The sequence below is a fragment of the Eptatretus burgeri genome, chromosome 4 (genome assembly GCF_056783735.1).
Source record: "Eptatretus burgeri isolate ZD-2024b chromosome 4, Ebu_testis_v1, whole genome shotgun sequence".
Lineage (NCBI taxonomy): Eukaryota > Metazoa > Chordata > Myxini > Myxiniformes > Myxinidae > Eptatretus > Eptatretus burgeri.
In genome coordinates, this window is record NC_140964.1 from 90,974,229 (window position 1) to 90,986,360 (window position 12,132).

At 39.8% G+C, this 12,132-nt stretch overlaps 1 protein-coding gene across 1 annotated transcript in view; it reads right to left on the bottom strand.

The window, feature by feature from the left end:
• LOC147028660 (sarcoplasmic/endoplasmic reticulum calcium ATPase 1-like) overlaps positions 1 to 12,132 on the bottom strand; it is a 77,334-nt gene that overhangs the window by 44,007 nt on the left and 21,195 nt on the right. The window contains exons 7-8 of the mRNA XM_085879284.1: positions 8,857 to 8,937; positions 4,769 to 4,854 (exon numbers count right to left, since the gene is read on the bottom strand). Of these exons, the coding sequence (XP_085735410.1) occupies positions 4,769 to 4,854; positions 8,857 to 8,937 (167 nt within the window). The remainder of the gene's footprint in view (positions 1 to 4,768; positions 4,855 to 8,856; positions 8,938 to 12,132) is intronic.

Genomic DNA, 12,132 nt, shown 5'->3' on the forward strand with positions numbered 1-12,132 from the left:
ACATCACGAATGACGTCACAATTAATGTTTACTTATTTATTTTTATTTTTTTGCACGATTAACGTCACAATTCTTCTTCGTTTGGTATGACGTCACAATCGACACTGGGGACCTAAGTATGTGCCTTTTCAAGGTTTGATATCCTTCTTCATCCATTTTAGCTGCTTCCCAAGTGTTTCCCAAGGTTTAAAAGCTGTTTTTTCCCAAGGTTTGAATTAATTGTTCAAATTATTAATTAATCCCAAGGTTTGAATTTTCCCAAGGGAAAGAGCTGTTTCCCAAGTGTCTGAAAGCTGTTTTTTCCCAAGGTTTGAATTAATTGTTGTGTTTGGTAGACATTTTTGACTACATTTACAGAGGGAGGGGCGAGAGAGGAGGGGGAGAGTGAGGAGGGGAGAGAGAGGGGGCGTCACAATTCAAGAGAGGGGAGAGAGGAGGTGGCGAGAGAGGGGGCGTCACAATTCTTCTTCTTCGTTTGATATGACATCACAATTGACGCTTCCCTCAGTATGTTTCCCAGGTTTCCCTGAGTATGACCTGAGTATGTTTCCCAGGTGTTTCCCAAGTTATGGCCATTTATGATAAGGTTGGTCCGATCTAATTGAAACAATGCCCCAATCCAGTCGTCGTTTACGAGAGCGAAGGAACAAAGCTGCACATACTGGCACGCACCTACAGGCACGCAACTACGGGCCCGCACTAGTAATAATAATAATGTTAATTATGATAATGGTACATAATGATAATGGTCCATGGTGATGATAATGGTACCTGAGTACGCCTAATAATAACATCCTCTTGAAATGTGATTACGTCAATAAATTACGCACCATTGGAACTTGAGTATTGTAGTCTATTAATGACATACAATTGGAATGTGAGTATGTTCTTTAATTATGTACTTGTGCAATGTGAGTATATCTATTAATTACGTGCCTTTGGAACATGAATCCATCTAACAATAAAGTATGATTTAAATGTGTGTACGTCTATTAATTACATACTATTGGAATGCAACTACATCTATGAAATATGTTCAATTGGAAAGCGAGTACATCTATTAATTACATGCTGGAAACTATTAATTAGGTATAATTATATATGTGTTAATTACATCTATTAATTATCAATGACGTAATGCACCACTACATAAACACCACACAAAAGAAGTGTTGGCGAGGGTCTGCCATCTCTGATTGTTCTTTCTAGTGGGATATGTGAGAGGGTAGGTAGAATGCCTAGAGGGCAACCATACCTCAAAGACATGGCCGTTCATCCTGTATTTGTTCCACTGTTTTTATAGAGACACTGCTGTGGAACCTATGAAGACTTTTTGGGAGAAGCACAGCCCTCCCCCTTGGGTATGCCATGAAATCAAGTCCCTCAGGGGTGTCGGCCTCTAGCAGGAATGCAGGCTGCCAATGAACCTCCACTCATGGGCATTGTTTTGTTATTTAGAGTGGCAAAGCAGACCTGTGGGTCCCTCAAAAGGGATATGCTCAACATTGAGGGGTGGAGGAGAGGGCAGTGGGTCCTTTCGAATCCACCGATTCCATTTTGGAAAATGCCCCTACCCCTCCCCCCCCCCCCGGCATCTGGTGTTCTAGAAGCCATGGTTGAGGGGAGGGGGGCAGCCTTTGCCACCCTGCAGTGGCAAGGGGTTGGAAGGCATAAATAGGCAGTCCTTCCCTTTGAAAGTTCACTCATTCTCCTGCTTGGTGTGTATCCAGCCGGCTTTCAATATTGGTGTTATGAATATCTGACTCAGGAGCTTTGAAAGAATTCCACTGGATAAATGACATGCACAAACCACAAAGGTTTAAAATGAGGCATGATTATTAACTTCGTTTGTCTAACATCTCAATAAGTTGTTTTTTTAATGTAATACCAGGATTCCTCTCTACCGATCTTGAGAAAATAAGCAACCGGCCATCTACCTAGAACATGTCTTTTAATGCAAGAAAGTCATGTTCTCACTTTATCCCTCCATAAGGGCCAGACGGTAAATTTCACAATTTATTTCTGAGGTCAGCCTCTGGGGGAGTTATAATCTCTGGAGCACCTGTTGTGCTGCGATATCACTATCAGCTATAACCTTTTTTCAATCTGGCTTCCAAGGCCAGCCACTGTGTCAGAATTCTCCAGTCAGTTATTTTCTTCACTGAACTCAGCTTACAGCAGTGTACAAGGCCTTCATCAGGCACCCCCTGTGGAGTGATCTTGCTATTTTCCATCGTATCCTTGTGGTCATGCATTACAAGGCCCCATGTGTATTGGCATCTCATGAGAAGAGGTTGAGTCTCAAGGTATGCTTTTTACTCACCGAAAGCTTGGTCGGTGCCCTTGCAGTTTACTTTTTTTTTAAACCGGCCCTTATTTCTCTCCTCTCACATGTCTGTCCAACACCAGCCCCTCCAGATCATACACATTATTCGCAAACCCTTTACTTATGACCCTCTCCGAATCTAAACTTTACAATAACCTCCATTCATTCATTTCCCTACTTCTCTTGCCCGTCTTCCTGAGTCTGCTGTTTTGAACTCTTCCCTCCAGGAAGTCTGCTGCCCACCGCCACCTCATGGTCTTCCCTATTCTAGCTCTGAGCTCTACTACACTCACTCAAAGCTTGTTCCCACCCTTAATGCCAATCCCTTATCTTGTGCTGTGATGTATGTGTTTTGCCTTAATGGCTTCCCTTTGCCCCATTTGTGTATTTACCCTTTACTTCATAATGAATGAACAGCACTTTTGATGTACAATCACATTTTAACGAATAAATTTCAAGTTGACATAATAAGCAATAAAATGCATTTTTTTTCTCAAAATTATCAAAATGTAAAATTATTGTGGAGAAATAAAGAAAATGTCCATTATATTCAGCATGTTGAGTGTTATTGTGGCAAAGCAGGAAGTGTCAGTGAGACGGCATCAGGTGAAATGTAGATTAATTGATTTTTTTTCTTTTTCGGCGATGGTACGTACATGTCAGGCTTGCACACCCTGACACATGTTGGGTGCTCTTTTTACCTCTGCCACCAAAAGTGGATGGAGATTATGTTTTCACCCCTGTCTGTCTATTTCTCTGTCTGTGAGCCGGATATCGTCGGATTTGGATGAAATTTGGTGGACAGGTTGGGTGTGTGACAAGGACAAATTGATTAGATTTGGATGAAGATCAAGATCCGGAATATTTAGATGATTCTTCACTATTGAGAGATGTGGCCAAAAACGACATATACCATGATATTTCAAAACGTTGTGGACAGATTCTGACAAAACTTGTTGAAAGAGTTGGGTACATGATAAGAACAAGCTGATTAGATTTTGGTTAAGGTCCAGATGCAGATCAGGCCTATCAGTTGGATACAAAACGTAAACGGTTCAGCCTGACGGAGGTATGTGCTCTACTGGGTGCTGTTCTCTGAGCTCCTTGTTCTCTCCTCTGACAACTGTAAACTCTGGGATGTTTCCCCCCACCCCCCGTCTTCTACACTTCCTTCTCTCCGACAAGAAAGCCAACATTGCGATTATAGTTCATGTTGCTAATCAACATCTAATGCTGAAATAGTAGACTTATGCTTGGGGAGAAATGAATTCTCTATCTTTGCATACATCTTGAATGGATAGCACATGTGATTTTTCCCAATTTAATGATTTGAAAATTGGAGAACATCAAGGGAGATGCAGCTTCCTTTGACTTGACCAACATCCCAACAATGTGGTAGAATGGGCAGAAGCAGAAGAGACATTTATAACCAAGGGTAGAATTTTTACTGTGAACTGCACACAGCTTGCCAATAAAAACACATGTCATGAACGAGCACTCTCGCATTGGAAACCTGCCAACATTTCCCCCCCATTTGTAATTTATCAAGAATGTTCTTTTAAAAATAACTACCCATTCCTTTTCCACATATAGACTATGTAGAAAAGGACTGAATTTCGAATCCACTTTCCTATTCATTCTTACTCCCTCCCCTAATAATTTAATTTCACTTTTGTTCCATCTCCTCTCTTTTCTACCTTCTTTTATATCTATGTTCGAACACTCCTCCATCGCCCACCCCCCCGCCCCCCCCCCATATCCAATTCCACACAACCAGTTTTATATCCCATAAACAGCTCCTCCTTCCTACTGTATCCCAGCAGTATTCAGAAACCTCTACAAAAATCTAAAACCCTTCTGTGGAGGATGTGCAATGCCAGGGAAAAGGGCTAATTTTAAAGAAAAAGAAAAACATGAAGAACAAGAAAACCAAGAAAGAAAGAAAGAAGGAAGGAAAAAAGGAAGGAAAAAAAAACCAACAAGAAAAAGAAGAAAAACAAAGTACGAGGAATTATGCTGCATTTTCCTATCCTCCACAAAGCTCCAAAAATCTGTTCCAGATGAGGAAAAAAATCACAAAGCATGTCCACATGCTTACTTGCAGCACAAGTCAACTACGGTGTACAAGAAAATATATTTTCACCAATTCAAAAAAAATTAACTCATCTCAACGTGCAGACCAGTTAAAACACAGCATAAAAGGGTTATTTTTTGAAAGAGTTGCCAATCTGCAATACAGATCCTTCCCTTTTCTCCCCATAGCCGCCAGGAAAGCCGGTCTTCGTTTAAAAAAGAACCCAAAACCACGCCTCTCTCATATAACCGTTTTGTACAACAAAGTTTTTAGAAATGTTGCACCAGCATTGGAAAGTACGACCGATGGTCATTGCTCAATTGATTTAACTTGTGTCACAATGGATTCACTCAAACGCTGCTCCTTACAGAGAAAAGCATGTTCTTCTTGTCCTGGTTGACAGCACGAGGGTCCGGAATGGCGTCTGTGTGCTTGATGACAGAAACAGACTCTCCTGCGAATAAAATGAAAAACACACAAGACATGTCATTCAACAATAAACAGCCCTCGTCAGGGTGCATAGATTACAGGAGATCTGAGAACGAACAATTTAGGTTAAAGTGTATCTGCATGCGGACATACATTGAAATATAGCAATTAAGATAATATCTCATCCCTTCGGAAATGGGTGAGGTTGATAAGGCAAAATAAGCAGAGTAATCAGGAAAGCATTATGAAAAACAATCAAATAACTACTTTAAAAAGTTTAGTTTAGTAACTTTATGTTACTTTATGTAAAGTTTAGTGGGGAGAGGGGGAAGAAATAGGAGAAGATGTACTAAGTAAACTTAGAGACATAGTTGGAGAAAAATAAACGCATCAACTCTTCAAAGACATTCTTTTGGCAGCGTTGTGATGATTTGCCATCACCATGGCAATATAAGTACTTGCTTTGTTCTCCACCCTTTATTATTTTCCATTTTTTCCCTCTAAACGTTTCAAAAACACCGAAGCTATGACGAAGTGCCCATGGAAATGTCACTGCATGGTTCATACACAGACATGCAGAGTGGCTATTCCTTTCATCGGAGCCAAGCTAGGGGAAGCACTACATTTGGGTACAGCTTTGACTGCAGGAAAAAAAAAAAACGAGTGGGTAGATATCATAGTTTCATCCATAGCAAGTGGGTTGGGAGGTGGGGGTGGGGGGTGGGGGATGGGGAACACTTTTTACAGTAATCAACTTCACTGCCTGTACGTTGCAAGACAAACAAATAGCGGTAAAAGGTATTTAAGAAAAGGACATGAAAAAGTATTTAAAATAAATAATAGCCTTTTGGACCTCTTCCTTGATTTCAAGAAGTATCCTAAAGAATAATCCCAAAAAGAAATCACATATTTGCACTTGGGCTCATCCTGGAAATGCTCGATGCAAATGGGTACAAAGTGAACACACTTTTTTCCAACTGTAAACTCCAGGCAGCATCAAGGGCAGCATTTGATAAAGTGTATTCTTTAGGCCACTCAAAGTTTACCCAATATATCCTGCATTTTGAATGAAGATGACATATGTCATACAATCTACAACCCAAAAATAAACCTTTTTTTTAATGAGCCTTGCCTGCTATGAAGCTGCATGGTAGTTGGTGGTGCCTTCAGTTTTGCATTATGAAGCAAATGGTGCCCACTGAGTTGGGTGCTGCAAGAGTCATCTCAGCTCACAACAGTGGGGGTGAGGTTGAATGGGATATGCCCATGCTGACAAGGGGGCAGCTCATGGAGGGACTGGCCAATACTCCAAAAGAAATGGGTGGGATTGGGACCCACAATACTAAGATGCTTTCCTCAATACTCATCAGATGTATCACAATTTCTGAAACATGAGATCTTCCACAAAATTCCCACTCCCCCCCCCCATTAATAGCCATATTCCCCTCCCAGACTGAGAAGGTCTTGATGCCAATGCTGTGGAAAGGTGATGTTCTGGTGGACGGAAAAGGCAAAGCAGAAGCTATGCGAGGATTTTTCCAAGTCGTGCCAAAACAAACGCAGCCGGCATGTTGACGTTTGTTCGTCTCCTTGGTTTCTCATGTTGTATTTCTCTAATATACTATCACAGGACAGGGTATTGAAGACTCCTAACCTTGGTTATTAACAAAATACTATTTCAATGAAAAAGTTAAACACTCCACCATTCAGTAAAGAAATAAAATAGCATCAAGGCTCAAGTGGTAGGAGGCGAAAAGGATCGGTTCAAAAACTCCACCATTTTTGTCTGTAATATGACAAGGGGCAATTTAATAACTTCAATTTAATCAGCAATCTAATGCTGAAACTCGGTTTAGATACCTGGAGCATTCACAAAAGGTTATAGAAATGGAATACTCACAATAGTCCAAGATGCACCAAAAGTATATCGATGCATGAAAATATAAAATGCCATCTCCTTCATCATTTAAATTTAATATATAAACACGTGATCTTTCTAACCATAAAATGAAAAATAAAAAATATCCGTTGCCATGTCCTGAATATCTTGTTCATATAACTTTTACAACACCACTCGTGTAACATAGTAATTTTAAATAGCAAAGTTGCTACACGTTCATTCCATGTGCCTAGTAAATGCACAGCAATGATTAGTTGCAAAGTTTCAATGATTCATTGCATGATCTGTATTGTTATCTATCAATCTTTGACAGGACATTAACTTTGAATCACTGATGGTTGGAAGAGAAATAACAAGTGAGAAAGGGAGGGTTTGTGGTTTATAGATTCCACCGAACCAGCATTCTATACTCGAATATTAATTCCATAACAAAACAGAAAGAAGCATTAAAAGAAACAAATGGTGTCCGTTTTTGGTGCTCAAATAAAAAGATCCCATTCTGGCAAGCACAGACTTGCACAACTTTTAATTATGCAGCAAGGAATCCATTAATACAGAGTTTACCACACAATGGAATAATAAAATAAACAAGTGAGCACAATATACGCCCGAACAAGAAGGTATATACAGAATTGTGCTACTACATGGAAAACAGCATGCTGGTTGCCATGGCAACCACTTAAGATGACGAATGTATGTCGCGACACACCGTTTCCAAAGTCTGTACATATGTACCAAATATGAAACGTGAAAGTTGAAAACTTTGGGAGTTAGAGTGCGGACAGGAATGGACGGACGAACGGACGGACGACCGGTATCACATAATACACCCCGATATATATATATATATATATATATATATATATATATATATATATATATATATATATATATATATATATATATATATATATATATATATATATATATATATATATATATCGGGCGTATAAAAAGAAGAATGCAACTCTAACACATGCAGCATTGTTCTGGAAATAAATAAATAAAATAACCAAGGCAGAAATGTTACAGAGCTTACCTTTTGTTCGTGAATGAGAAACCTTTAAACACGTAGCAAAACCTAACAACTGGTGTCTGCTTTTCTTAAAAGAGCATTGTGTATTAAATATATTTAATAGGCCCCTAATTACCCCCAACACTTTTGAAGTGACCTTATAGTGAGTTGTTATGGAGCCTAAGTCACCTTCTTGACTCAGCAATCTGCTAAGACCAGAACCAAATGGTCAGTTTACTAAGATTGTTTGGCAGTGAATTATCTTTTACATAACTTTGTGCAACTTGATGTCTGATCATCTCACTTCCAAAAGCACATTGTATGTAAATGGAAACCTTTGAGCCATGCAGCATTTTATAGGATTTTTATACAAATGCCTCTCATTATGACATATAATGCTCCATATTGTCCACCCTGTGCATCCTCCCCAAAGTCCTCATTTCTCCCCACATATCTTGTTTCAGCAAGTCTCACTCTATTTCATCCCTCATCCCTGCTAATGGTGTTTCCCCCCTCTCCTTCTACTGTTCCATTTGTTCTGTTGCCCACTGATCCGTTCTGTTCTCGCTCTTCCATGAGCCTTGACTTTATATACAAAAAATGACAAATAAATAAATAATAGTAGAGATAAAATGAAATGCCGATATTGAAAACCTTAATTTATTTTTCATATACACAACTATGACTCATCAACATTAATCATTTTCAAATAGAAATGGATTGGAACAATATATAGTCTTACGAATCGGATTTGAGGTTTGATTTGATTTTTAAACTAAAAGCTAAGCTTTGCAGAAAAGGTCTTCATTAAATTTTGTTGTCAACCATACACTCAAAATACTTAACTTTGTTATTCACCCAGCATATCAGCCAAAAGGCAATTCTGTGGTATATTTCAATGAAAAGGTACAAAGGCATTACAACTGGCATAACATCACCAGAGTGCTCAAAAAAGCAGTGCCCCCCTGCACCAGACAGACACTTAAATAAATGTCAAATTAAGTTGGAATGAACCAAGACAGATCAAATGCAAATATGATGTCTTCCTGCCACATACCCACCAAATCACCCCCTCCCTTTACCCCAATCCTGCCCCCCAAAAACTCAAATACCTGTGAGGATGGATTGGTCCACACGCAGTGTAGTGGACTTTATGGACAAAATCCTAATGTCAGCAGGAACTTTATCTCCCACTGGTGGGCAAGAGGGCAAGGCAGGAAATCAGTGAGAACAAAATTGACACCACAGACACACACACTTGATTAAAGTCAATTAGAATGAAAGGCTTTCAGATCACATGCACCTCAACAAACTTTACACAAAACAAATATACCAGGGATACAATATATTTTGAAAAAAATAACAATTGGAGAAAGAGGGACACAACTGATGGGAACTATAGGGAAAATATCAACATGAAATTTTGTAAATCAGCCATTTAAACAGATTACATACATATATACAGGGTATCCCTAAAAAAAACACATCATTCCATAGTCTAATAACAAAGCTAATTCTTGCTCAAATGATCTCAAATTTTAACAAAATGTGTAAAAACTAACTAAGTTGAATGTTTAATTCTTATCTCAATGAGAATCTACCAGGAAGATGGATTGGGCATGCCAGTGATAATGACAATGTGCTGTTGAAATGGCCACCACGTTTACCTGACTTGACACCTTGTGATTTTTTTCTATGGGGCTATGTGAAAGGACTGGTCTATATCCCCCCTCTTCCTACAAGCCCAGAGGAACTTCAGCAGAGAATCACTGAGGCACTGTTACGTAGCATGTTACGCAAGACATGCTACAGCGTGTTTGGCAAGAGCTGGACCACCGACTTGACGTGTGTCGTGTCACAAGCGGTGCGCATATTGAACATTTGTGAAGTTTTGAGAAAACGGTTATAAAATCTACATCCCTCTGAATCTCTTGTTAGAATTTTGATAAATAAATCTTTTATTGTTCAACATGAAGCCTGTTTACTTTTGTTTGCCTGGGACATGTAGTTACTTAGATATTCAAGTTTCAAATGATGTTATTTTTTAGGGACACCCTGTATATATACATACATATATATGTATATTGTTACGGTTGTGGAAATTCGCAATACACCATAAAGGGTCCTCAGGTGAGATATATCGATAAGTTCATGTGTAGTTAGCCCACACCCGTTGTTTATAGGGAATATGTGTGATCCATTCGGGCTGCGACGCTTTAGTTAGCCGTTTTTCTTTATCTATCGTTATTTTGACCCACCATTGCCACAAACCTCCACGCAAACAACAACCGTCACCAACTACGCCACAACGCCCACCACGCTCACACCACCCCCACAACAATCACCACCATCTTCGCCACTACGCCCACTTACGAACGCCATCCTCCGCAGACCACGGTAAGACGGTTTTCGCACCACGGAAACCGTCCGAAAAGGATTGGCAGAACAAAACCACTTGTGAAGGCTGTGGGGTTTTTTCCCGCCATTTTTCCCCGCGCTTGGTGTGAAGGGGGGGGGTGGGGCAGCTTGCTCCCGATTGGTGGGTGCGCGGTGTGACGCGATCAAGGGTGAGGAACGCCCCTTTTTGGGAGGCTCCCGGAAGAGGGGTGGAGCCCGAAACGGGGCGGAGCGAAGGGCGGAGCCCCGCTCTATAAAGGATGGACACGGGCGGGGCGCGCCCTCTTCTCTTCTCTTCTTCGCCCCTTGGTGAATGCGTTCCTTCCTCTTGGATATCTCTTTGGTCCTCCCGTATGCTCTCTCCTCGTGACGGTTGATCCGCAAACCAACTCGCGTTCCCTTCCTCCTCGGTTGTTCCCGCGCTCGTGGCCCAGCGAGGCCTATTGGTGGGAGACGCGGACGGAGGGCGCCGCAGGCGGCCTGAGGTGGACCTGCGAGAGCGGACACGGAGAGTGCCGGAGCCGGTTCACCGGCCGCAACAAGGGAGGTTCTTCTTTTCTTTGGGCTTTTGTATGTGTGTTTGTGGCGCCAGTCCGACAAGTAAAACTGATTAAGTGCTTGTACATTGCTTTAGTCGGTCGTATTAGTTTTGCTTCTATTTGCCTGTACATACGTGCATGATTGTTGCTGACTGGAAATACGTGCTTCCGTGTGTCGCGCATTAAATGTGCTTGTCCAATGGTTCCCCCATTTCGCTTCGTCCTTTCCTTTGTTGAATCTCCATCTTGCATCACATAAGGGATTGATAGTGGGTTTAAAACACCCTGCAACTAATCTGAACCATCAAGGTCGACGATAACTCCGCTCGGTTATCCCTGTAGCACAGAACGAGCCGCTTAAGCGGTTCGTGTCCAGAGTCGATCTGTGGCGTGGTACAACCCCTCGGTCGGTTACCCGTGCGAGTACTTAGGTATATAGACTTTCGGCGATTCACCCTATTGCGCGCGGGTAGAATGCGGACTGGGTTGTGGTGAGGTTAAACCCCCACCCATGACAAACTCCTTGGCGATAGTTCCAAGAGGGTCACGACTGAATTGTCTGTTCCGGTGGGCGACGCGGTCACCATTCGAGTCAAGCGACCGATCGCACGCCAGGCGGGCAGAATTCGTAACAATATACATATATATGTCTATACATATTCATGTGTAAATATATATATATATATATATATATATATATATATGTATATATATGTATATATATATATATATATATATATATATACATATACATACAGATATATGTATATACTTATAAATATATACATATAAATATACAAATAAAAACATAAATATATACACATAAATATATACATTTATATATACATATAAAAACATAAATATATACATATATAGACAAATATATACAAATAAATAAATAAATACATGCACACACACATATATATATATATATATATATATATATATATATATATATATATATATATATATATATATATATATATATATATATATATATATATATATATATATATATATATATATATATATATATATATATATATATATATATATATATATATATATGAAGACCACAAAGGGAAAAGCAGAGATGTCAAGATAAGTCAATTTTGAAGAAACTGAAAAACAAAGTTTCAAGACTTTGGTGGACTGTTTAATAACTGTCATATAGATTTCTTTTCCAGTAAAAGGAAGAGTGATCATTGGCCGATCAAATTAAGCATGTAGCATTTGCCAAGCTTCTGTGTTATTTAATTTAAGAGCAAAGAACGACTCAATGTTGCAAACTGACATCACTGGTTATTCCCTTGTTTAATAATTGCCATGCAATTTTAACCCAGGATGTGTAGCAAATTCATGCTTGTTGGTTATTAGCATACATTACATGACTTTGGTCATCACAGATTATTTTTTTCAACATTAAACGGTCAACATTAGACCGAAGGAGCT